At 38.5% G+C, this 22,825-nt stretch overlaps 1 protein-coding gene and 1 long non-coding RNA gene across 3 annotated transcripts; one reads left to right on the top strand and one right to left on the bottom strand.

The window, feature by feature from the left end:
• Positions 1-977: 977 nt before the first annotated feature.
• Positions 978-19,492, top strand: lmcd1 (LIM and cysteine-rich domains 1). Its single transcript, XM_042407196.1, has 7 exons — positions 978-1,721; positions 11,334-11,446; positions 11,976-12,231; positions 15,370-15,519; positions 15,719-15,970; positions 16,498-16,716; positions 17,935-19,492. Exons 1-7 carry the CDS (start codon positions 1,695-1,697, stop codon positions 18,043-18,045), a joined length of 1,128 nt encoding a protein of 375 aa, XP_042263130.1. The 5' UTR covers positions 978-1,694; the 3' UTR covers positions 18,046-19,492.
• LOC121894538 lies at positions 8,198-22,256 on the bottom strand. 2 transcript variants are annotated; one of them, XR_006095562.1, is made up of 3 exons: positions 22,169-22,256; positions 8,813-8,921; positions 8,198-8,697 (listed from the first exon to the last, which is right to left on the bottom strand). It is a non-coding gene; the product is annotated as an uncharacterized LOC121894538 (long non-coding RNA). The 2 variants fall into 2 exon arrangements; XR_006095561.1 differs by lacking the exon at positions 22,169-22,256 and adding an exon at positions 10,251-10,336.
• Positions 22,257-22,825: the final 569 nt, after the last annotated feature.

Below are 22,825 nucleotides of genomic sequence, written 5' to 3'. Positions count from 1 at the left end.
AAATCACATGTTGTTTGCACATTGACAACATGTTGTTGTGCTTTTTAAAAATGTTAGCCCTTTATTATAGCAAAAGAGATGACAGGAAACAAAGGTAGAGAAAGATGCAGCAGGAGATATTGCTGTACGGACTGTAAAACCCCCTGAAGCAAATTTGTGATTTTTAATACTGAAATATACAAATAAAACTGACTTGACTTGACCAACACGTTGTTAATGTCATCTATCTGTTTGGCTTTCTGTCATTCAAATATAAGCGTCTTTTACGTTAATGCTTCTTACAGCTTTATTCAGATTATTAGGAGGCGGATTTATTAAATGGAACTACATTAGCCAAATATATGTATATATCTTTTGCACAATCCATGTTCATGCTACAGTTTTTCAATGCCTCTATACCAGTTCAACCATGCACACTATATTCCTAACATTCTCTATTCTTTATTTATTTTTTAAAATATATTTTAAACCTTCATTTTAAATTCTTCTGAAGTATGAATACCTGTTGCATTTATGCAATCTTTTCATCAAGTCTGGGAAACACAATTTAATTTCTTCATAAGTAGCATTTGAAACTGATAAGTATAAATGTAACTGTGGTGACAATGAAAGTCCTTGAATCTGTCTGTGTTTAGCACCATTCAGCCCTGCCTGCCTCTGTTATGCCCAGGTGCCCTGTGTGACTCTGTTTGGCCCTCTGAGGTCTACATTCTCCCGAACCCCACAATGAAAAGCTGCAGAATGAGAGGAGGAGGAGGAAACTCTGACATTCCTATTGGTCAGGGACTTTTTCAGCTCACTCTGATTGGCTGGCAGAGTGCGAGCAGGGAATCCCTCAAGGCACTCTCTGTCTTTGTCTCAGAGTGAAAACACAAACAGTCCAGTCAGGCCTCACTGCCCCAGCGTGTCCACCAGTCTGCTGAGGACCGGGACTGAAGTAGTCTGATGTGCTGTTCTGCAACAGAGAGTCATCAGCAACAGTACAGCTGCTGTTTGTAAGACTATAAATCTCCCTGATTACTGCCAGTCTGCTGCTGCACGGTCTGCAGCTGTAACATTGCAAGTACCTGTAACGTTTAGCAAAGCAGAGTGAATTCCACAGTACGTCTCCACTCCTCAGCAGTGCCAGACACAGAGACAGAGGTGAATGAGGGAGCTGCTGTTTTGCTGTGAGAAAGTGTTGGGAGATAAATCCCTTCAGCGGCATGTTGGAACAAAATCAGGAGGTGAAGAAACCAGCTCAGTTCATGTTGCAGAGGGTGGAGAAGGAGAGCTGGCAACAGGACGAATCAGGAGGCAAGAGTGGAAAAAAAAAAAAAACTGAAGAGAAAGGAAAAGTCCACAGTTTAAGACGAGAAAGGTGAGTTTTGTTGCTGTTGAGAGTTTATGAAAATCTGAAAAGGGAAAGAAAAAAAAGAAAACTGAGGTTGAAAGTGAAGTGTGGAACCAGGTGGAGAAGAGGAAAAAGACTTTGCAGTGAGAGTGAAGAAGTAAAGAAAAGGGTTGATGTTGCTCAGCAGGAATGAGATGAAAGGCTAGACGGTTAAATTGCAGCGGGCCAGGAGCGACGGTGGGCGGGGAGAGAGGAAGTGTGGTCGACAAGAGAGGAATTTAAAGCCTCATTGTTCTGGAAGAGCAGAGGGAGAGAGAGCTGAGCAGCTGAGGACTCGAACCACCGACAGACGCTGAACAACATGGACGTGAGCTCAGCCATGGAAAAGGTAAGACAGACACGTTTACATCTACACAGCTTAAATCCTTATTTATAGCTACTTCCAGATTAACAACTGAAACGTTGAGGTCAAGGGTCAGAGGGTCACTTAGTCTGAGGTGATGTTGCCTCTAGAGAAACTGTGAGGTAAAGAAACTTTACTGAATTCAGCCCTCAGACACATCTCATATTTCTCTACATTGTTAGCATAGCTGCAGAAAGCTGAGTTGATAATCAGACTTAATCTCTGTTTTGTTTCATTATTCAGTCACGACTGTAGTCATGTTATTTTATTTCAGTTTGAAAGAAAACATTTGACATTTCAGTCCCGTCATTTTGAATTGTCACAGAAGCTGTGGTAGGGTAAATGCTAGGTTGGATCAGCTGGAGGGATGAACTCTCGCAAGTTAAGGTGAAGGTTAAGGTGAAGTTTAGGGTGAAGGTTAAGGTTAGGGTTATGTGCACAATGAAGAAACACAATGCTTAAAATCGTCCCTTCGTCTGATCCAATCTAGCACCAACCCTTTGGTAGCGGTTGCTAGGAGCAGTCAGGTTAACATTTCATGTTGATTTAAGAGTTGTTATTTCTGTAATAACAACCTGCACCTGTATCTGCATCCATCTCATCCACACTTGTTGTCATTTTGTGGCTATTTTTGGATGCGATTGATAGGTAGCCAAGTAGCTAGCTAGTTATGTAGGAAGATGACGTCTCCATATCATGATTTTCTGTTATTTCTGTTATGGAGTCGGATGTGTATGTTAAACTTTTTCAAAGGTTCAAACCTTGAGGTGAGCATATGTACAATACTCCCAGCAAATCAAAAGCCACCTCTTCAACCTGCTCTGAACATAGATTGTTCCCACATGCCCACAAACACATATCTGTTCCATAGCCTTTGCTGATAAAGTTGTTGTAAGGTTGTTGCAGGCTTGAACATGTATGGATGTATTTGAGAAGTTTCCATTTCGAGTGAAAAATGAGAAAAAAAAGTGAAATCCTACTACTATTGTTTGTTGATGTAGCCTCCAGAGCGGCCAGAAGTCTGTCTTGACACAAAGCTTCCAGAAGCTAACCAATCAGAGCAGAGTGGGCTCATCGTGAGGGGCGCCTTAAAGAGACGGGAGCTAAAACGGCCTGTTTCAGACAGAGGCTGAACTAAGGGGCTGCATAAATGGCCAGTATAAGATAAATAAGGATTTTTTTTCAACTGTAAATCATGCAAATATATTCCAGTAGAGCCCCAGTAGATAAATATAGACCTGGAAATGTGCATGATATGCCCCCTTTAATTCTGCCAACTAATCTCTGATTGGTCAGTTGATCCCCCAATCAGAGAAAACTGCTGTCAGTGAACATAACACCAGATCTGTTTGAATCAATGAGAAAATCTGAAATGTGATAAGCAATTCTGAGGTCTGGAAACAGGCAAACTTAAAGTTATAATGCTTAAGATTTTCATATCAAATCTCATTACTATTCAGAGTATTTACATTCTGTAAACTGCCTCTCTGTACGGTAGTTTTCATAGTGGAGTTCACTCAGACGAAACCGGATGATGAGTTCAGTGTCCGATGTTGATATTTTCTGTCTTCTGCAGTCTTTAATAAAACAATGTGCGTGTGGCTCTTGGACTGGTACTGATCAGACTACATTCATAATACTCCTCTTAACCCAAAGAACTCTGTGTGTGTCTTAGCTGCCAAATTAATCTCCATTATGAACAGACAAATAGTTTTTTAAGTTTTTAAGATTCTCTTGATAAATCATAGTGAAGTTATGCAATATAATAATTTGCTTTGTACAAAGACACTCTGCTAAAAGTAATTTACTGCAACAGTTATTGTACCAGCCAAAATGTCAGTTTGAGTGATGGCCTCATGGCAGCTCATGAGGGATTACTTGACTCAAAAAAAAAAAAAAAAAACCTGGACCTGCTACAGACTCTCGCTGCAGAAATTAAATTAACTGACGTGAAGAGTGGAAGCGATTTTATAGACCTTTTCAGGTTTATTTCATTCTGTTACTGTTGATTTCAATTGTTTTTACATGTATGTGCTGCAGTTCAAGATATTTTAAAATCAGTTCGGACAAATCTCTTGGGCTTGTTTACATCTGATCCATTTCAAACAGCTGGAGATTTCTAACTCAGTCATTGAAGGTGATCCGTGAACACGAGGACCTTGTTCCCCCCCGCTGGGTCTGTTCTGGCAGCCGTGTACAGTTTGTCTCTTTCAGATCCCTCCTGTAATTCAGCCTCTGGTTGTTCGTCCAGAGGTCACATCAGTCTGTGGCTGATAACCTGACAGATCAGTGTCACCTGTCGGGGGGGTTTGATCCCGCCGTCCCCTGGAGCTGGAAAAACAGCCATCACCAGGCTGGAAATAACCCCTAACACACAAACGAAATGGGTTTCAGGAGTGAGGGGAGGTATGTCTATAACCAAAATACAAACAAAAAATCTCAGAATAGATAAATTTATACAAAGAAAAAATGCAAAGACAGTTTCCAGAGACATATTAAGATACTCTGCACGATAATTTGTGTCTTTTACCACGTTAAAATCCTTGAAATGACATCTACTCCTTCTCCCTCCATTAAATATTTAAAATCTATGAATATGCAAATATATTTCATTTGAGAAATTGAACTGCTGGACACAAGATGTCTCCTACTTCACTGTAGAGTCTATTCTCAGTGTTTGTGCACTGGACGTTTCAAGTTTCCACATCACAGTTGTGTAACTTGAATATTGAACCTCGATTGGCTTCCAAACTAGTTGAGATGTCACAAATCCTTTTCATAGGCCCGCCCCTGAAAATCTAATTTTCAATGAGCGCAGAGAAACTTTCCACTTTCAGCAGATGAATGTGAAAACAGTCTTCGAGTGCCAAACTCCGCACATACATCATTCTGCACAGTGAAGCCCAAACATCCAACTGTAGCAACAAGAGGAAAAACACATTTTTGAGTTGAAGGAGACTTAATCTTCACCTCTCCCATTTTATCAAACTGTCCTTCTCTTTCTGAATGGTATCTCATTTGTTTATACTTTCTGTAAATGCCAGCTCATCTGTGGCATATTTTCTAATTCTGCAGTAAATGGATAATAACAGGAAATATCTAGGATGCCATGTGACAAAAGTCTGGGCTCAGACCCAAACTCAGGACCTTAAATGCAGCAGGTCGACTCACACTGTGTGACCTCAAGCGTCTTATCTCACACTGTTTCCTACAGTTTCCTCTTCACATAGCAGAGATGTTTAGAATTACTCATCGTGGTTCAGCCTGAGTCTGATCCACCTACAACATACTCGCCTTATCAGACTCCTAAATATAGAGCCGCTACACATTTCCCTCTTTCTGAAAAAATGCATTTCTAGTTTGGCTCATGTTTGGCAAATGTTCTCATTCAGAGCAACATGATACTGTACTGTTCAGTATTTGTGGTTAAGACAACTCAAACAAACCAAGTGAAGGTGGTCAGTGATCACCTGACAGCAGAGGAATTAAACTGAAGAAATGTTTGTACTGAAGCTAAAAAGCTTTAAATCCTTCAATAATGCAGAATCATAGTTACTGTTATTTGCTATAAACTAGAGAGCAAACATGGAGCAGCTGAAAAACAATAGATATCCAGAGTGTTAACAATAATTTAATAAATACAGTATACATAATTATATGGTTAGATACAGTCAAAATAATCCGATAATTTTCAGAATCAGATACACATTGTCAATCACAAGGCAATGGAAATGAGTCATTATACACAAAGAATAAGTATAAAACAAAAATACACACAGAACAGTTAATACAGCTTATAATCATGATATGTTATTTCATGTTATTTCCTGATTGTTTTCATAATAATAAGATAATTCCAGGTCATTTATATTTCAGTCCAGCTGTTTTTTTTTTATTTCAAAATGTCATTTTTCCCAAAGTCTGTTTTGGAAACAGCATTTTTTCCAATTAGCATTCAGAGTCATGTTCCACTTTTTATCACAAAATCTTTGTCGGTCAAGACAAACTGGGCAGAGCCAGTGATGTAAATCACAGCCGGTCACATATCTGACTCTGCCCTGTGTGTCGATGTCATGTTTCTTTTTTTAACTACACATTTTTAACTAACTTCCATACTTGTGTTAGCATTACTCTGTGGGTTTGTCATGTTTAAAGGAACTTCAGATGGCATCCTGGTGGTCTAAGGGTTAAAGTACCGTTCATGAACTGAAACGCCCTTGGTTTGTGTCCATCTGGGGAATGAATAAAATGTCCCAAAAAAATATTTAAAAAAGAAACCGTAGAAACCATTTGTGGTGTGTGTACAAAGAAATGTTATAAAAGTTGGTCAGTTTAAGAATCCAAGACCTGCATCATGTCAGCTGACTCATGATTGGTTGAAGGTTTCTTATTTGGAGGAACTTCTGAGTCACATCTGCTCTGATGTGGCGTTCATGTGGTGTCGGAATAATCAGAAAAATGAGTTCCCCACTGGGAAAATTCACTTGAACGGTCCCTCAAATCGGAACAACAACTCAGAAAGTTGACGAAAATTTTGGTACACGACTTGCTGAATGTTGACGTCATATATGCAGACACAAGGTGGATGAAAGTAAATGTTTGATTGATGGCGAGAAACTTTGTACTAATTCACGTATTTCACATCAATAATTTTGCTCACATGTAACTAGTTATATGGTTTTAGGTTGTAACCGTTAGTTGCTGTCCACGTAGGGTGACCTCGATTAGTTAGAAAACTTATTTATTAGCATAAAGGCTGATAACAAGTCAGGTAAAGCAATATTTTAGTGGTTTTATGGAAAGTACTGGTGTAGCAACAAGTCTGGGACAAAATACAACACATCTTTGTAGCGTCCATATTGTTTCCACATTACAGCTTAAAAGCTCATGAACACACAGAGGTCAGAAGAACGACTTCCCAACTCAGGAAATGTGTTGGACTGTGGCTCACAAGCTCCTCCTATAAGAGTCACAGTGAGTGTAGAGAGCTGACGTCATGACATCACTTCCTGTCCAGCATCTGTTACACTAGCTTCTGTAACTCAATGCAATGTCTTTCATCTTTCTTTCATCTGAAAAAAAGTAAGTGTGTTCTTGGAGTTTACTTTCCATATTCAAGAAAAATCTATACTTACTGAAGCTGGAACCTTTGTGACTTTAACAAACTTACTTTTAATTTTTTAATTGTAATCTCATGCTGCCTATAAACATCTTCAGTCCTCTCTGTTCTGCTGTTATTACAGGCACGTTTGAAATAACTGTGACCCTTGACTCGCCCACGAACACTTCACGTGAAGCCGTGACGTTTAACCCTCAGTGGTCAAAGGCTTATGGGAAAAACAGAAACCTTCAATAAACAATAATATTAGATTTTTTTATTACTGTCTTTATCTAAACCCATGGAATGAACAACACAACATGCTGTTGGGAAAGGCTCTGGATTTTTACATTATTTACGTTACTACAAACGTCAGGGGGGATTTTGATGATGTTTTCATTCTTCTGGAGCAAAACAAGGAAGTTCAGGTTTCACTTCGGCTCTCAATACTCACAAAAACACACTTAGACTGCTGACAATTTGCATTTAGTTTAGCATACAGCCCACTGCCTCCCTCGTCCACAGGAAGAAGAAAATTACGCTAAAATACTAAAATGAGCCAAAGATGTAAAGTTCATCATCAACAGTAGAGTTTTAGTGGAATGTTCCTTTAAATCTGATTTAGGTTTGAACTGCAAAGTGTAACTGGTCCTGATGACTGCTAACTGGTGTCAGCTCAGTAGCATAATAATAAACACACTCTCTGTCGGTCAGCGTATTCCAGAGGGATGTAATGAAGTCTTGTTCTTCTTCAGCTGCCTCTTTTCCAGCAGTCATCGTCGTGACCTTTTCAACACGGGCCGATCAACAATAGTCGCTTCACACACACTCGATGTCTCTCTCTTCACACCTCTGAGTACTCTCATCTGTCCTCGCTCACCGCTAATGACAGCTTGTCTCTCTTTCTCCTGAGGTCACGCTCTTTGAGAATTAAGCCCATTACAAACACGAGGACCATGTGCAACAACTAGGTCTGCAGCTAACGATTATTTTCATTATCGATTAATCTGCCAATTATTTTCTCAATTAATTGATTAATTGATATTTTCTGTACAACAAAAATAGTAAAAAAATGCCCTTTATAATATCTTAGAGACCACAATGACGTCTTCAAATGTTTGTTTTATCTGATCAACAGTCCAAAATCCAAAGATATTACGTTTACTATCATCTATGACACAGAAAAGCTTCATATTCTCACATTAAAGAAGCTGCAACCAGCAAATGTTTGGCATTTCTGCTCAAAAAATTACTAAACCGATTATTCGATTAACAAAATAGTTGCCAATTAATTTTCTCTTGATTGGCAAATCGATTAATTGACTAATCGTTGCAACTTTAGCATCAACGCAACAAGCTGGCATCACTAGCCGAAGTCTCTTTGTGTCTTTATCTGTAACCAAAAAAAAGTGTGGTCCAAAAATGCTACACTGTCAAAAGTCTATGGACAGACCAAAAGTGTTCACATGCTTTTTTGTACTTTTGGTTTTTGCTGGTTTTGGCCGTTTACTTCCAGTGAAGGGGACGTTTTTAATGCTGCAGCAGACAATGTTATTTCCGATAACAATGTGCTTCCAACTCTGTGTCAGTAGTTTTGAGAAGACACATTCCTCATCATAACAATGCCGACGTGTGCAAAACCAGATCCATAAAGAAATGGGTTTCCCAGTTTGGTGTGGAAGAACTTGACTGGCCTGCACAGCGTCCTGACAGCTCAGCCCCATCCAACACCTTTGGGATGAACTGGAACGCCTAATGCGAGCCAAACCTTGTCATCCAGCATCAGTGTTGGACCTCACTGATGCTCTTGTGGCTGAATGGGAGCAAATCCCTGCAGCCAGTTTCCAAAATCTGATGGAGAGCCTGAAACCAGAATAGTGGAGGCTGTTATAGCAGCAGATACACCCCCACCCCTTCTACATATATAGTATATTACGTGTATGAATGTCTCTCTCAGGAGTGATGTGCTTGTTAATACCTGGTGACAGATGGACAGGTGGGCACGTCTGTCAGCGGCTTGTTTTAGCAGAACAGTCGTCGGGTTTCTTGCCAGAGAAAAACAGTCAGTCATCTCTGAGTGTTGTTTCCTGCACACACACACACACACACATAAACACACATTTGAACTTTTTTATTTCATAATGCATACCTCAGCCCCTTACCCTGACCTTAACCATCACAACTAAATGCCTAAAACCAACCCCAAACTGAATAAATGTGCTCATTTTCCAAAAATGTCCTGATTTTAAACATAAATTGGTCCTCAAAAAGATAGCCGTACATTATTATTATTATATTAATAATGTCAAGATTCAAATATTTACACACACAAACACACACAGGCACAAACAAATCACTCTAACAGAGGTCAAAGGTCGACCAGAAACCCACAGAACAATTGAACTTTTACTAGTTTTACAAATTCAAAAAACTTGACAGAGCTTTCAATCACATCTCACAGTCTTCATCAGCGGATGATGAGTGGGTGATATCAGGCAAGTCGTGTATTACGTGATGACAATCGAGCAGAAAGTGTGAGAAGACTGTGAGATGTGGTTGAAAGCTCCAGGAAAAAAGCTATTATTTGTTTTAAGGACTTTTAATAATATTTGTTAAAGTTAAACAACTAACTGATCACAGGCAAAACATTATGGTTACTTAAAAACATTGAAGTATGGAAGACGATTGAAGCCATGTTCTTTTCTTTTTAAACATAATTAAAAAAAAGTAAATAAAAGGAAAGAGGAGGCACAACTACGGCAGGAGGAGAAACAAAAGAAAGGAGCGAATTAGAAAACAGACAAAAGAGCAGAAGAGCTGAAAAAAAAAAGACAGATATTTAGAGCTGAAGCTGAAGAAGGAGGAAATGAAAAAAGACGTGTTGGGACGACAGATAAGACTCTGGAGTGTTTGTCAGTACAGTGATGATGATGTCACTGGGTGGACCCATGAGATCATCCATCCTGCGTATGTATGTGTGTGTGTATGGGGGGGTGGGGGGGTGTTAACTCCCTTTTCTTCCTCCCACACTCACTGAGAAATGTTCAAAACAACAATTCTCATCTAACACCTCCTCACACGCCTTCACCATCATTGTCACTTCAGGCTGCCAGGAAGTTATTTTTTCTTTGCCGTTAACTCGTACGATGTTGTCATTCAAACATCTAATGACTTTGTTTTTCAGAGCAGCACTGTAAGTTTTTTGTTCTCATCAAACTAAGTGCTGTCATGCTTATTCAGTTTAGTTTTGGCTCAGTTCTTTGAGGCTAACTCAAAGTCCACATACTGGAGCTTTTCAACCAAATCACATGATTGAAAGGTTTGGAAAATCAGTCAAACTACTATTTCCAAGGTCAAGAATAAGCTTTCACCCTCACGCACCCTTTGATCCATGTTTTAATCAGGGTTTCACTTACTTCAATGTTTAAATCTTTATTCCATCAGAAAAAGTAGATTATTTCCAGCTCAAACCGGCTCCTCGTCAGCTGCAGATGAATCTCACAGACTCAGCAGGTGTGTGTCACTGAGGTAACGACTGGCTGCTTGAATGCACTTTTGAGGGTTACTCAAGATAATGTCACATAATAAATCACAAACCAACATTTTTATCTTTTGCGTTTTACATAGGAAATCATCAAAAACCAAAAAAAATTCCAATACAATATGACTAAGAAGATAATCCTCTATAAGAAACAGGAATCAAATCTAAAAATAAGGTAAAAGTGAATCTTATAGGATTATTTTAAAGCTGATGCTGAGTAAATCTAATGTTTATGGAAGTCCATTTTGTTTTGTAATGACAAAAATAAAACAATTCATTTATCTTGAAATACTAAGTCAAAGTAAATAAGAAAAAAATGCTATTTCATATCATAATTTTACTTGAACCTGCTGTTATTCTATATTTTTTTGTCTTGTTTTGACTTCCCTACCCTGCACTGTGGCATTCAGCCCGAAGCCCTTTGGTTTCTACTGAAGATATAAATCTTTAAAAACGGATCGTGGATATGTAGATTCAATCTTTTTAAAGGCTCAATAATTTCCTAAAACGGCTGAGCGCTGAAGTTTTGTAGCAATCAATCACTCAAACAGGAGGTAATAGTGCATTTGTTAGGGACTATTTTCAGCGGTGGACTACGATGTGTGTGTTCATGGAAATAAAGGAACATGTGTGTTTTTAATAGTTTTTGGACAACAGTGAGACAGAGGAATAAGATATATCAGGCTTTGGATACACAGATGATACTTGTTAGTTAGACCAATTCAATTATGGTTTTGTATTTTTAACTTCATCATTCATAACTTTTCATCTGTTCTTTTCTCTTGATGGTGAGAAATGGGCAAAAGAAAAGTACTTGTTCTATTTTTTGTCAGGCTGTTGTGACCTCTGACCTTTGATGCAGTAAGAATGTAGGAACCTCACATGATCAGAATCAAACAAATTATTTAAGTGCATCCATCAGCTGTGATTTTGCTGTATTTTGTGTGTCTCCTCTCAGATGACTGTGAAGCAGAGTGCAGGAGGTGCAGGAGGAGGAGGAGGAGGAGGAGGTTCAGCGGTGTGTCTCGTATGTAAAGAGAGCTGCTCTGGATTTCAGCCACATTCTTGGAGGTAAAACACTTCACTGTTTTTTTTTAATTTTCATTATTATTATTTCTCTGTACCTGAAAAATAGAAATGAAAAGAAAGATAATGAAAGGATCCCAGTTTCATCAGTTCATTAAATAACATACATTAAATAAACACCACTTGCATTAATACATAAATAAAACTGATTTAATGGTTCACTTGGTTAACCAGTAAAATTGGTGCTGTACAGTATTAAAACAGAGCCTACGGAAAATACTTCTGGAAGTAGCGGCTTCTCCTACCTCACAACTCCGTACATAGTTGAACCATTTAATTTTAGCATGCTAACTGCTAGCTCGAGCGGTGTGGCGCCACTGTTTCCAGTCATTCATCTTCTACATGACAGTGTAAAATGTGCTAATGTTGTGCAGATAGATAAGGAACTTAACATTTGTTAAATTTGCTTGGTGTGGAGGACACATTCCCTACTGGTGCCACTAAATGTTACCACAGAGCCAAGCTGGTCAAATAACATATCTGTCTTTTGTCTCCCCTTCCATACTTTGACCAGGAAAGCCTGCATGGCGTGTGGCTGCAGCACGGTCGACCACGCTCCCGGGACTGATGTGGAAGACGACCAGCGAATGGGACGCCTGCTCGCAGACTCGCCCTGCTCCCATTTGACAGCGAAGGTTAAAGGAGGTGGCGGCCTTCGCATGTACAAGAGGAACCGTATGATCGTGACCAATCCGGTGGTGTCACGCAAAGATCCGACCTTCAATACCACGACATACGACTGGGCGCCGGCCGGCCTCAACCAGAAACTGGTGAGGATGGGAGTGAAGTACAGGAGGTCGCTGCAGTCTGTTAGTCTGTGTCAGCTTGTAAAGTCAAAACACTGATTCACAAATTAAAACATTTGATTTAGGAATGAAAACAGTCTGTTTAAATGACTATTTTATATTACTTCTGTTCTTCTGCACTTAAACACTGTTAAGTAAAAAAAAACAGTATATGCATCAAATATAATGAATGGAAATATAGATTATGTAGTCAGCAAGATACGTTTTATTCCCCTCCTAAAGGTTTACCACTTGAATTTCTTTATTAGTTAGTTTAGTTTATTTCTTTGGTTTCATTTGATTTCTGCTGCCGTCTCTGCCTGTCGAACAGTCTACTCCGTCTGGTTTCCATTAAAAACAGACTGAAGTCTGTTTCAGGTTTCACAGCCTATAATTATGATGATGACAGTGATTATTGAGCACGGCAGCACAGCAGGGGAATAGCAGGGGGACATTACTGTGGTTTAACTTGTAGAGACAAATCCAGATCCAACACTGACTGTTCTCCAGCTCTATTTCTCTCTCCACACACACACACAGCCATGTTTCCATCACTTCAGAGGACATTACATTGACTTATATTAATTTACTGGAGACTTACCTTAACCCTAACACTCACCCTAACCTTAAACCAAGTTTTGACCTTAATGATTTACGTTATGGGGACTTGCTTTTTGTCCCCACAATGTGACTGTGTAGACAAATGTCCCCACAACGTTAGTAACACAAGTATAAACAGACAGCACACTTTTCAAAATATTTAACATGTGTGTACTTGTATTCTGCTGTGAAATGATGCAAATCTAGAGTCTGTTAGTACAGCTGTAGACTGTTAGTCATTATCTTACTGTGGTGCAGTCATCTGACAAAACACAGGTACGTCACTGACAACACCTGAGTGATCGACTGAAACATAAACTCACAGAAAGTCTGAGTCACAAATTGGCTTCTGAACATTTCTTCTACGTTGAATTATGTCATCCGGTCATGTTAGTGAAAAGTTGACGTCTTAATGTAACGTCTCTGTAATGTGAGATCTGATTTATCTACTTAGAGTGTGTTCAACAAGCTCAGATTTCAGTGGTGGGAAAAACCAGCAAAGTGCCAAAATGAAGAAAAAAAAAAATGTTTTTTTAAAAATTGATCTGCATGTATTATGGACATATAAAGACAAAGGATAGACAGAGACCAATGCAGAGACCTGGAGACGTTATTCAATTATTTTCCGTCTCTCTTTATCTTTTCTCCACTCAGTGTCTAATTTGTCCCAGCAACCATGGAGAATTGAGTGTGATAATTGTTTATAAAAATGTCAAACAGGTTCCAAAAGCCTTGACTCACTCATATCACTAAAACTGAACAGTAATAAATACTTTAGCACTGAGGTTGCTTTTTTAAAACTTGAAAGTTGGAACTGGTGAATATCCAGTCTTTTTATGTACATTTTTGACATTAGATATGAACTTTTATAACTTTTATACATATAATGAGATTCCTCAAATGTAATATCCTCTAATTCTCATCCTGCGTCTCTGAATGATGCATATCCTTATTTACTGACTTTATCTGTACATACAAACACATATTTGTGTCTGTCATTTCTCCTCCAAAACCTGAAGCAAGTGATGAAATACAGCAGTTTTTCTTCTGGTAATGTACTCTACTCTATTCAGGAAATACGGATTCAAAATAAAGATCAGACGGTAAAAAGTATCTGTTCAACTTTGACCATAAATGAGCTGCAAAAATCTGTCGTCTTTAGAGTGTAATTTAACTTCTTAAACTCCCCAAGGATGCCGGCGTCCTTGGCCGACATCACTGTCTTTCAGTGGCTGTAGCAGGCTCAGTTTTAAAGCTACAGTGAAGATTCTTGTATCATATGAAACTAGATAGCGCTCCAAAGTTAGGCTAAATTTTGGTGAGGGATAAACTAGCATGACCATTTCAAAGGGGTCCCTTGACCTCTCACCTAAAGATATCTGGATGAAAATGGGTTCTATGGTTACCCACAAGTCTGCCCTTTACAGACATGCCCACTTTATGCTAATCCCATGCAGTTTTTTGCATGCAGTATAAATGTATTATTTTCGCCTATTCTAAAAATGGTGTATTTGAATATTTCTGCAGACTGGGGTCCCTAAACAGTCTTGAAATTGCATAAATTGGGTCTCAGTGGAAAGCTGAGACTCTTGTTGATTCAATAAGCCCAATTGTATTAATGTATGATGATGTTAGTCTCCACAGTAGCCATTTCATTGTGGTGAGACCATTTTTCGAAACTTGACCTCACTCTATAAAATGACCACAGCCTCATGAAACTTTACAAAAACAAACTAGAGACCTAGAGCATTCAGAATATGTTTGCCTTTCCTAGTTATATTGACAATAAGGGGGTAGTATCAATCCACAAATTGCTGCAACAACTTATGAGACATAATTGAACATGGCGATGGCCATCATACTCTTCCATCATAACCAAAACACAATGTTTATTACAGATTTATGACTAGAAAAAGTTGACATGCAGTGCTGACCATCATCTCAAATTAATCTTTATGTTCAGATGATGTATACCTCTTCTATGTGGAATATACCGTTGACCTGCTATCTCCCCCTAAAGATTCCCTGTCTCCCACTAAAAAAGACAAAAATGGGTCTATGGTAGGAGGGGAGGAGAGTGGAAAACATATAAAACATAAGGGACACACATCAAGATGCAAAGCTTTGTGTTTTTTGATATTCTGAGTCTATTTTTTTTTCTCTGATTGAAGTATAATCACACAGGCAGCTGTTTAAATCACACAATCCTCATTTCTGTCTATATGTTGTGAACTTATTAACTATATTCATAATAATGGATCAAGGCTGTGAGTTTTACTGTAAGCTTCTTGGTTTCAATGAGGGCATATGGAGCTACAGTGGACCTGTGTACTCATTATGGAGCCAAGTGAAAAACTATTTTTCTCCAGTAAATTTCTGATGTTCAACAGTCTGTAATCGCTCCTGCTGACAGGGTGTTTTAGTAGCGCTGAACACCGGACGAGACTGATGTATCTCATCTGGTGTGAATTTGGGGTCACACTGAAACTTACTACAACTAAAATGTCCCCTGATCCCCCTCAGGCCATGCAGTACATGGAGCTCATCCCAGAGAGTCAATGTCCGGTCTCGGGGACAGATGGAGCGTTGGAGCGACGCAGGCAGCTCCTCAGTCAGCTCCCCGCCTACGATCAGGACCCCATGAAGTGCCAGAGTCTGGCCAGTGAGGAGGAGGTACAGTGCTCTGCTCATGATTATCTACAACACAGGCAACATGTTAACATTAGATCCCCATCCAAATCATTAGAGCTCATTAATTATGCACAATTATACTGTTAATTAAGTCCCTAAACTACAGACCTCCATTGTTAATCAAAAAATGTATTCTTGGTACAAGTTGACTCTGATCTCTTACGTCTACGTCCTCTTGCAGATTTCCTCCATGCTGCTGTTTGTGAAGCAGTACAAGCAGGAGGTGCTGGGAGTCGGGGAGGTGGCTTTACCTGGTGAGGACGGAGCTCTGAAGGAAGCAGCCATTCAGAGGACAGCGAAGGAGGCCAAGGACCGCAGCAACAGTGACAAGAAGGACGCTCTGGAGCACCGAGACCACAGCTCAGCCAATAACAACGCTGCCTCCACTGCTGGTTCCACTAATGGAACAAATGACAGCACGAAGACTGAATATGTAAGTAGATAATGCGTCTGATATCTTTGAAGTTTAAATCCTGGTAATCTTGGATGCGGCTTAAAAAAAACCCAACTTTTTCTGCGACAAAGTACCAGACAGATAGTAAACATCAGCTGTCCAGTTATTCTGTAGGCTGCAGACCACAAAAAGACCTTAAACACTTAATGGTGTCAACACTGCCTAATTTACATCCTTAAGTTGGATTTACAACCACCACATTTGGTGCAATATTTCTGTTGAGTCTCCTCTTTTACTCAGAAAAGGTTTTGTGATTCTATCATGTTTGCTTGTATCTGGACCCTCAAGATATAACTCTACTGACCCCAACTAATTCACAAAAATAGTTGTAAATTTCAGTCAAAGTTCAAAGGCCAGAACAGAGTCAAGAGAGGACAAACAATGCCTCACTGTAATGTTTCTGACCCCATTAATTTTCAAACCACGTCTTAGAAGATGTCTTGTTCCAGTAATTTGCTCCATGACCTTCTTTCACTTTCATATTCTGTCATCTCTTTGTCCTCTAGCGATGTACTGGTTGCCACGGTGAGGTTGCCAAGGAGAGTCCAGCTGTTTACACTGAGCGCGCAGGTTACCATAGCGCCCTGTGGCATCCTACCTGCTTCGTATGTTCAGAGTGTGGCCAGGGATTGGTGGACTTGGTCTACTTCTGGTCCAATCAGAGGCTGTTCTGCGGACGACACTACTGTCAGACGGTCTGGCCACGATGCTCAGGCTGTGACGAGGTGAGATGACGTCTCGGTGAACTTAATTTCCTGTTGACTTCCTGTAGACATGTTTAATATGAGTCATGGGGACGGATTGCAAAATTGCTGTGGCCAAGATCCGGCCCACGCCCGACACTTTCGGCATTTCCACCCGGCCCACATACCGCGTGGAATGATGCCACTTAGGCGGTCCCCTGCTGTTTCCCAGATCTGGGCCACAAGCAAGCCGTATGTCAACCAAGAACAAACCAGATAAACCAGAACTGGCCCACATCCAGAATACACATACCTGAGACCACTGCATCTTTACCAAAAAAGGCGCACATTTGATTTGGGATATTTGGGCCATATTTGCTTTTTTACACATTGGCCATTTCAGGCTCAAATCCATTTTGTTTGGGTCAGAAGAAGGTCAGCAGTGCCGCATCATTGCCTGAAGTGGCCCACTTCTGTATGCTATGTGAGTTGTTCTTTCCATGATTATAATGGATGATGCAGAGGCTAATGACCTTAGTCTCTTCTTAGCCTCCACATATTTTGTCGTGCATGACATTGTTTGATTGGTGGATATGTACTGCTTTTAGTCTGCGCATGTTAATTATGTTGTGTATCATGACTTTTGCAAGATGTCATTTTATTCTAATTTTAGGTCGTCTCTTCAATTCTGTCCAGGGACAAGAGATCAAAAATAGCTTCCAGGCTAACTGGCTCATTTACAGTTCTTTTTTCCCCTGTTGATTAATGAGCGTTGTCCCCGTCAAATAAATAAATTAATTAAATAAAAAACATTAAAAATCCATTGCAACATTGTAACAAACAACTTTGAGGGTATTTTCCTGCTTATACTGTACAATTTCTCACAATTACAAGGAAAGACCTCAAAATAAAAAGGTCTTTATCCAAGCACACCTCTTATTATTTTGTCTTATTATTAAGATCATAATCCATAAATATGAGAAACTGAATCATACTTATGATGATGTTTCCAATTTTAGTTTTGTTTTCCATACTGAACAGAATCAGGCTCCTTCTCGGTACCAAGATTCCTTTTCCTAACAGCTTCCTAACAATGTTTCCTAACTCAAACATTGTAATTCCATAATGGTTACTCACAGCATTCGCTGCCTGAGTCCTACAAACATTATCAGTTAAATAACAATATTTATTTTTCATCGTTGATGTTATTAAGTCTTTTCTAACATCCCTCTTGACCTTTGTTCTGTTCTCCCTCCACAGTTGATCTTCTGCCAGTCGTTTCACACAGGAAAAGATGGACGGACATGGCATCATCACCATTACTGCTGCTGGAAATGCGGACAAAACCTGGATACACCCTGTCAGCACTGATGCACATAATATAGTATTAAATACAATATGGCGTTCAGTATTATTACGTTTTAGCCATGCTCCAAAACAAAATTACCAAAATTACATAGCGCTCAGCTATTGAATTTTAGAATTGACTGGTTGGTTCGCATGTAAGCCTTGACAAGAGAAAGAGACGTAATGGATAAATAATAATAAATAAGTAGCTGTAAGTCTTTAAAGTATATGTTTAGTGGACATATTAGTATTTAAAATATGGTATTCTACAAAGAAAAAAATGTCCAGTTGATTTATCAGTGTTTAAAACACTTAAAGACATTTAGCTGACACTGAAGTACTCATAGACTTGTTCAGTTGAGCCTACTGGTGTTTCAAGTACTTGAGGAAATGTTTAGTTGACACATTAGTGTTTAAAGTACTTAAAGAAACATTTGGTGGATTTAGTAGCACTTAAAGTACTGACAGTGACGTGAGCCAGATGTGCTGGTTTCAGCCTGCAGCATTTCAGATACAAACAGCAGCTTTGTACGGAGGACCAAACCTGACATTGTAGGAAACAAATTAGTGCAAAAATAAGATGATCAAATAAAATGAGAAATAGATACATAAATGAAAAAAGAGACAACAATCAAAATACTGAAGGAAAAAAGAGCTAAACATCTATGAGAATGTATTCCTAAAACATCATGTGTAATCTGTGCAGATTTGTGTTTCACTTGTTAACATTTATTTAAGGTAGAAATATCTCATTGGTTGATTTAAACCTCAGAGAACTGGACAGGCTGGAAAAAGTATCTCACAATTAGCAGGCTACTTAACAAAGTGCTCTGCTGGATTTTTATACTATTTTTTTTCTAGATTTTAATCATCTGCCTTTTAATAACCACATTTAAGTTGAGTCGCGTGCTTGTTGTACGAATTGTACAAAGAGAAACTTTTGGTTTTACCAACCATTAATGACTTTTTCTTAATTTTCTTCTCTTTTCATTCATGTACCGACGTGTTATTTCAGTCAAACTGCAGATTTATTTTGCATTTAACCTCTTTCATGATATCTGCTGCTGCTAAATGCTGCATTATGCTCTTATATTTCTGAAAAAGTTTTGTATTTTAACAAAAGATTAAAAAATGTGTGATGTGTCAACCAAACAGAGAGTACTGTGAGGTAAACAAGGTCAAAGTTTATTTTGGCTGCAGAGTATTCTTGCTGAAATATGAAGTCTACACTTCACAGAGGCTAACTAGCTTTACTATGTTTTGTTCCATGGAATAAAAATCCTCATAATTAAACAACAGTAAAGGTCTAAAATTCAACCAGCAAAAAATTATCTATAGTTATGAAACGCTGTAGTAAGAACAACTAGAGGATCTCCAGAACGACCCAAAGGACCATGATATACCAGTTAGGTTTAGGCACAGAAACTACTTGGTTAAGGAAAGATCATGGTTTGGATTAAAATGAAGGTTGATCTCTTGAAACCACATTTCAAGTGAAAGTCTTCATCGTTATGGCAACAGTAAACACCACAACATTACATTAAAAAAATGTCCTGACTCGTGGTTGGAAACAGGAAGCGAACGGTGGTCTCCTGCAGCAAAGTCCACTTTGTGGTCCATTTACTATTTAGCATGGTAATTACTACAGCCGCTAGATGGCATAAACGTAACTATAGGTTGTGAATTTTAGACCCATACTGTCATTTTACAGGCTGAAAAATCCACCAGTACAATCTGCCAGCATAACATTAGCTGATATTTGCACGTGATTTTCATCCTTTAATTACTTTTTTGAATTTATTGCTGCTCAAAATGCGAAGTGTTTAGTAGTAGTTAGCTAGCAATGTTGTTTTTTTTTGATGCAATTAGCTAAAAATGTAGCATATATTCAAAAATACTGTTCAATACAATGTTATCCGGCGCAGGCAGCAAATGACATACAGTAGAATATAGTAATATCAGATTAAATATTAATATTGGTTTAATCTCCCTGCTTCCAATACAATGTAGCTTTAGCTTAATTTAAGCCAAAAACTGTTAGCAGGGGGAAACGGGGCAAATATGAAATAATACACTTCTGAAATGTGTACAGAAGAGATTTTTAATAATCTTTCTATGAGTAGGATGATAAACAAGGATTTCTAAAAATCCGCTCTGTGAAGGCAATTTAAGTTTTCGTTATAATGTGTAGAAATTAAGCAGACCAGAAACTGGCAGGTCGCCATGTTCCGGATATTTTTGAGCAGCTAGCATGATATTGAAACTGCAGTAGCTCATGATTTACATGAATAAGTTTAATGCTGTGTTAACAATTGTCATCATTCACTATTCACTATAAAGAATTCCCAGTTGTTGCTGTTGTATGTAAAAAGTATTGGACACTAATTGTGTAAAATGCAAACGAATTGGTGTTTTGGTAACGATGCTTAATTCTTGTTTTTGTGGGATGAATCAGAAAAACACTAAAAAATGACAAAAATGACTGAATTCCACAGTGAACAGTGAATGACACAGTCAACATTTACTGTTTTATATCAGCAGTAATGGTGTTTTTTATATTGGCCGAGTTGACAGGTTTTAATGTGATGATGTTTTCACCTGCAGGGATTAACAATGATCCCATTTCAGGTTATGGTTGCATGTCATGTTTTGGCATTTATTAAAAAAGTCACAAAGTTTAAAAAGATTTTTCTGCTGATCATGTTTTGACATTTTGTCTGTTGCTTTGAATTAAAGTTCCTTCTGATTGAACAACCTGTTGTCCATCATCTTTTTAAAGAGAGAGAGTTATGACCTTACGGATGGTTGTATTGCTGATGGTTTAAAGGACGGATTCACAGTTTTTCCTCCTGTTTATACTGACCATTAGAAGATTCCTTCATAATGCATTTACAATGTAAGTGATGGGGGACAAAATCCACAGTCCTCCTTCTGTGTAAAAATATATTCAAAGGTTTATCTGAAGCTAATATGAAGCTTCAGCGTCCAAATGAGTCAAATCAAGTAGATATCTTTCAACGTTACAGTTTTTTAGTACCAAAGTCCCTCTTTTTGTTACTATACTTCCACTGCAGCTCAACAGGAAACACAAAGAGGAAATTTGATACTAAAAAGACTGTAAATGTGGCAGATATTCACTTGATATGACTAACTTAGACTGCTGAAGCCTCATATAAGCTTCAGAAAAACTTTTAAATGCATTTTTGCACAGAATGACTGTGAGGACTCACTGTGGATTTTGGCCTCCATCACTTACATTGAAAGCATATTTGAAGGGGATCTTTTAATAGCCGGTATGAACAGGAGGAATGATTACAGCGAGGAAAACCTCTTTCACTGTTATATGGGCATCTTACTGTTGTTTTAAGACAGATTTAGAAAATTGTGAACCTATCCTTTGATCTCTAAATACACCATTTATGTTGAAAGTTCATTACATCATTGACGTTGTGCACCTTGACTTTACAGTGGGGTTTTTTCCAGTGTATCTTGAATAGTGGGAACTGTTCAGCTACCTTTATTTTCAACAGTTGTGCTGCCAACAGTACTTTGTCGTAAATTATGGCATATTTTGCAGTTATTTGATGAAAAATTATGATAAAAGTAATATACTCTTTCTGGCATGCACAACATGAAAGCATGTTTGATTACAAATGTTAGAAACCCTTTTGGTGAATTTTGGATCCTTTATATACCACATATTTAACATTAATAGGCGATATATAACCAATAAATAAATAAATGCATGACATACTATAGAGAACTAACTCTTCATATGAAGCTTAAACATAAACATAGAATCCAGTAAACATAAAAAGAGTACAAAAGAAAATAAGGTAGTTTTAACACAGTTTTAACCATCCCTACTTTTTCATCCAAAGTTCTGATCATTTCAGTTTAAGGGAACTAAATTATCTTTCAACATTTAAGTTAATTGCTGAAAGTAATAAACAGAACAAACTATGATGAGATTCAACTGCATACAACCAAGCTGCATTAAAAAGTTTCACGTATAACACTGGTCAAAGATTAAGTAACAATTTCAGGTTTCAGAAAAAAGAAATCAGATGATCCAGTGTTTGTGTGTGTGTGTGTGTGTGTGTGTGTGTGTGTGTATGTGTGTGAGTGAGTGAGTATGTGCGCTGACCTACTCCCAGCAGGAATGTGAAGTATTCCCGTGGTTTCTCGGCCAACGTTCCTGGGCCGTTGCATCACCCTGCTGACCGTCTGACAGCCGCTTCCTGAACCATGAAAGAAAAACCAGATTAGGATATTTTCAGTCCCAAACGTAGACAAATTTATTTGGTTTGCAGAGTTTTATGGCCTTTAATAGCACAAAGTGAGATCAGGGAGGGTTTATAGAAGATCTGGAAGACTAATTCAGGACTTCCTCTGAGTTTTTACAACAGATTATCCAAGATTATGAGGCCTAATAAAGGCATTGTTAAAACATGGTTTTTGAATGACTACATTTGAAATGATTTCACATTCACAGTCTCATCCTTCATCTGTCCAGTTGATTAAAATAGTCACAGAAATCACGTCCTGATGTTGGCCTTCTGATTACATCTTCACGTCCACAGTGATGGATTAACTTTACTGAATGAAAGAAAGAACTGCAGGTGTTTTCTCTTCTGTGTGGAACTGAATGGGAGTGAATGAGAGATTTTAGCTAAACCGACGTGAAAAGAGTCAGATATTTTTCTTAGGAAAGCAAACCAGAGCTAAAAGACTTTATTTCCTCCGTGACTCCTCAAGAAACTAAATTGACATAATTACACATAGGCAAGAAAAGAAAAACAAA

The sequence above is a fragment of the Thunnus maccoyii genome, chromosome 3, assembly GCF_910596095.1.
Source record: "Thunnus maccoyii chromosome 3, fThuMac1.1, whole genome shotgun sequence".
NCBI lineage: Eukaryota > Metazoa > Chordata > Actinopteri > Scombriformes > Scombridae > Thunnus > Thunnus maccoyii.
The sequence above is the reverse complement of the archived record's forward strand: the minus strand, read 5'-3'. Positions and strand labels throughout refer to the sequence as shown.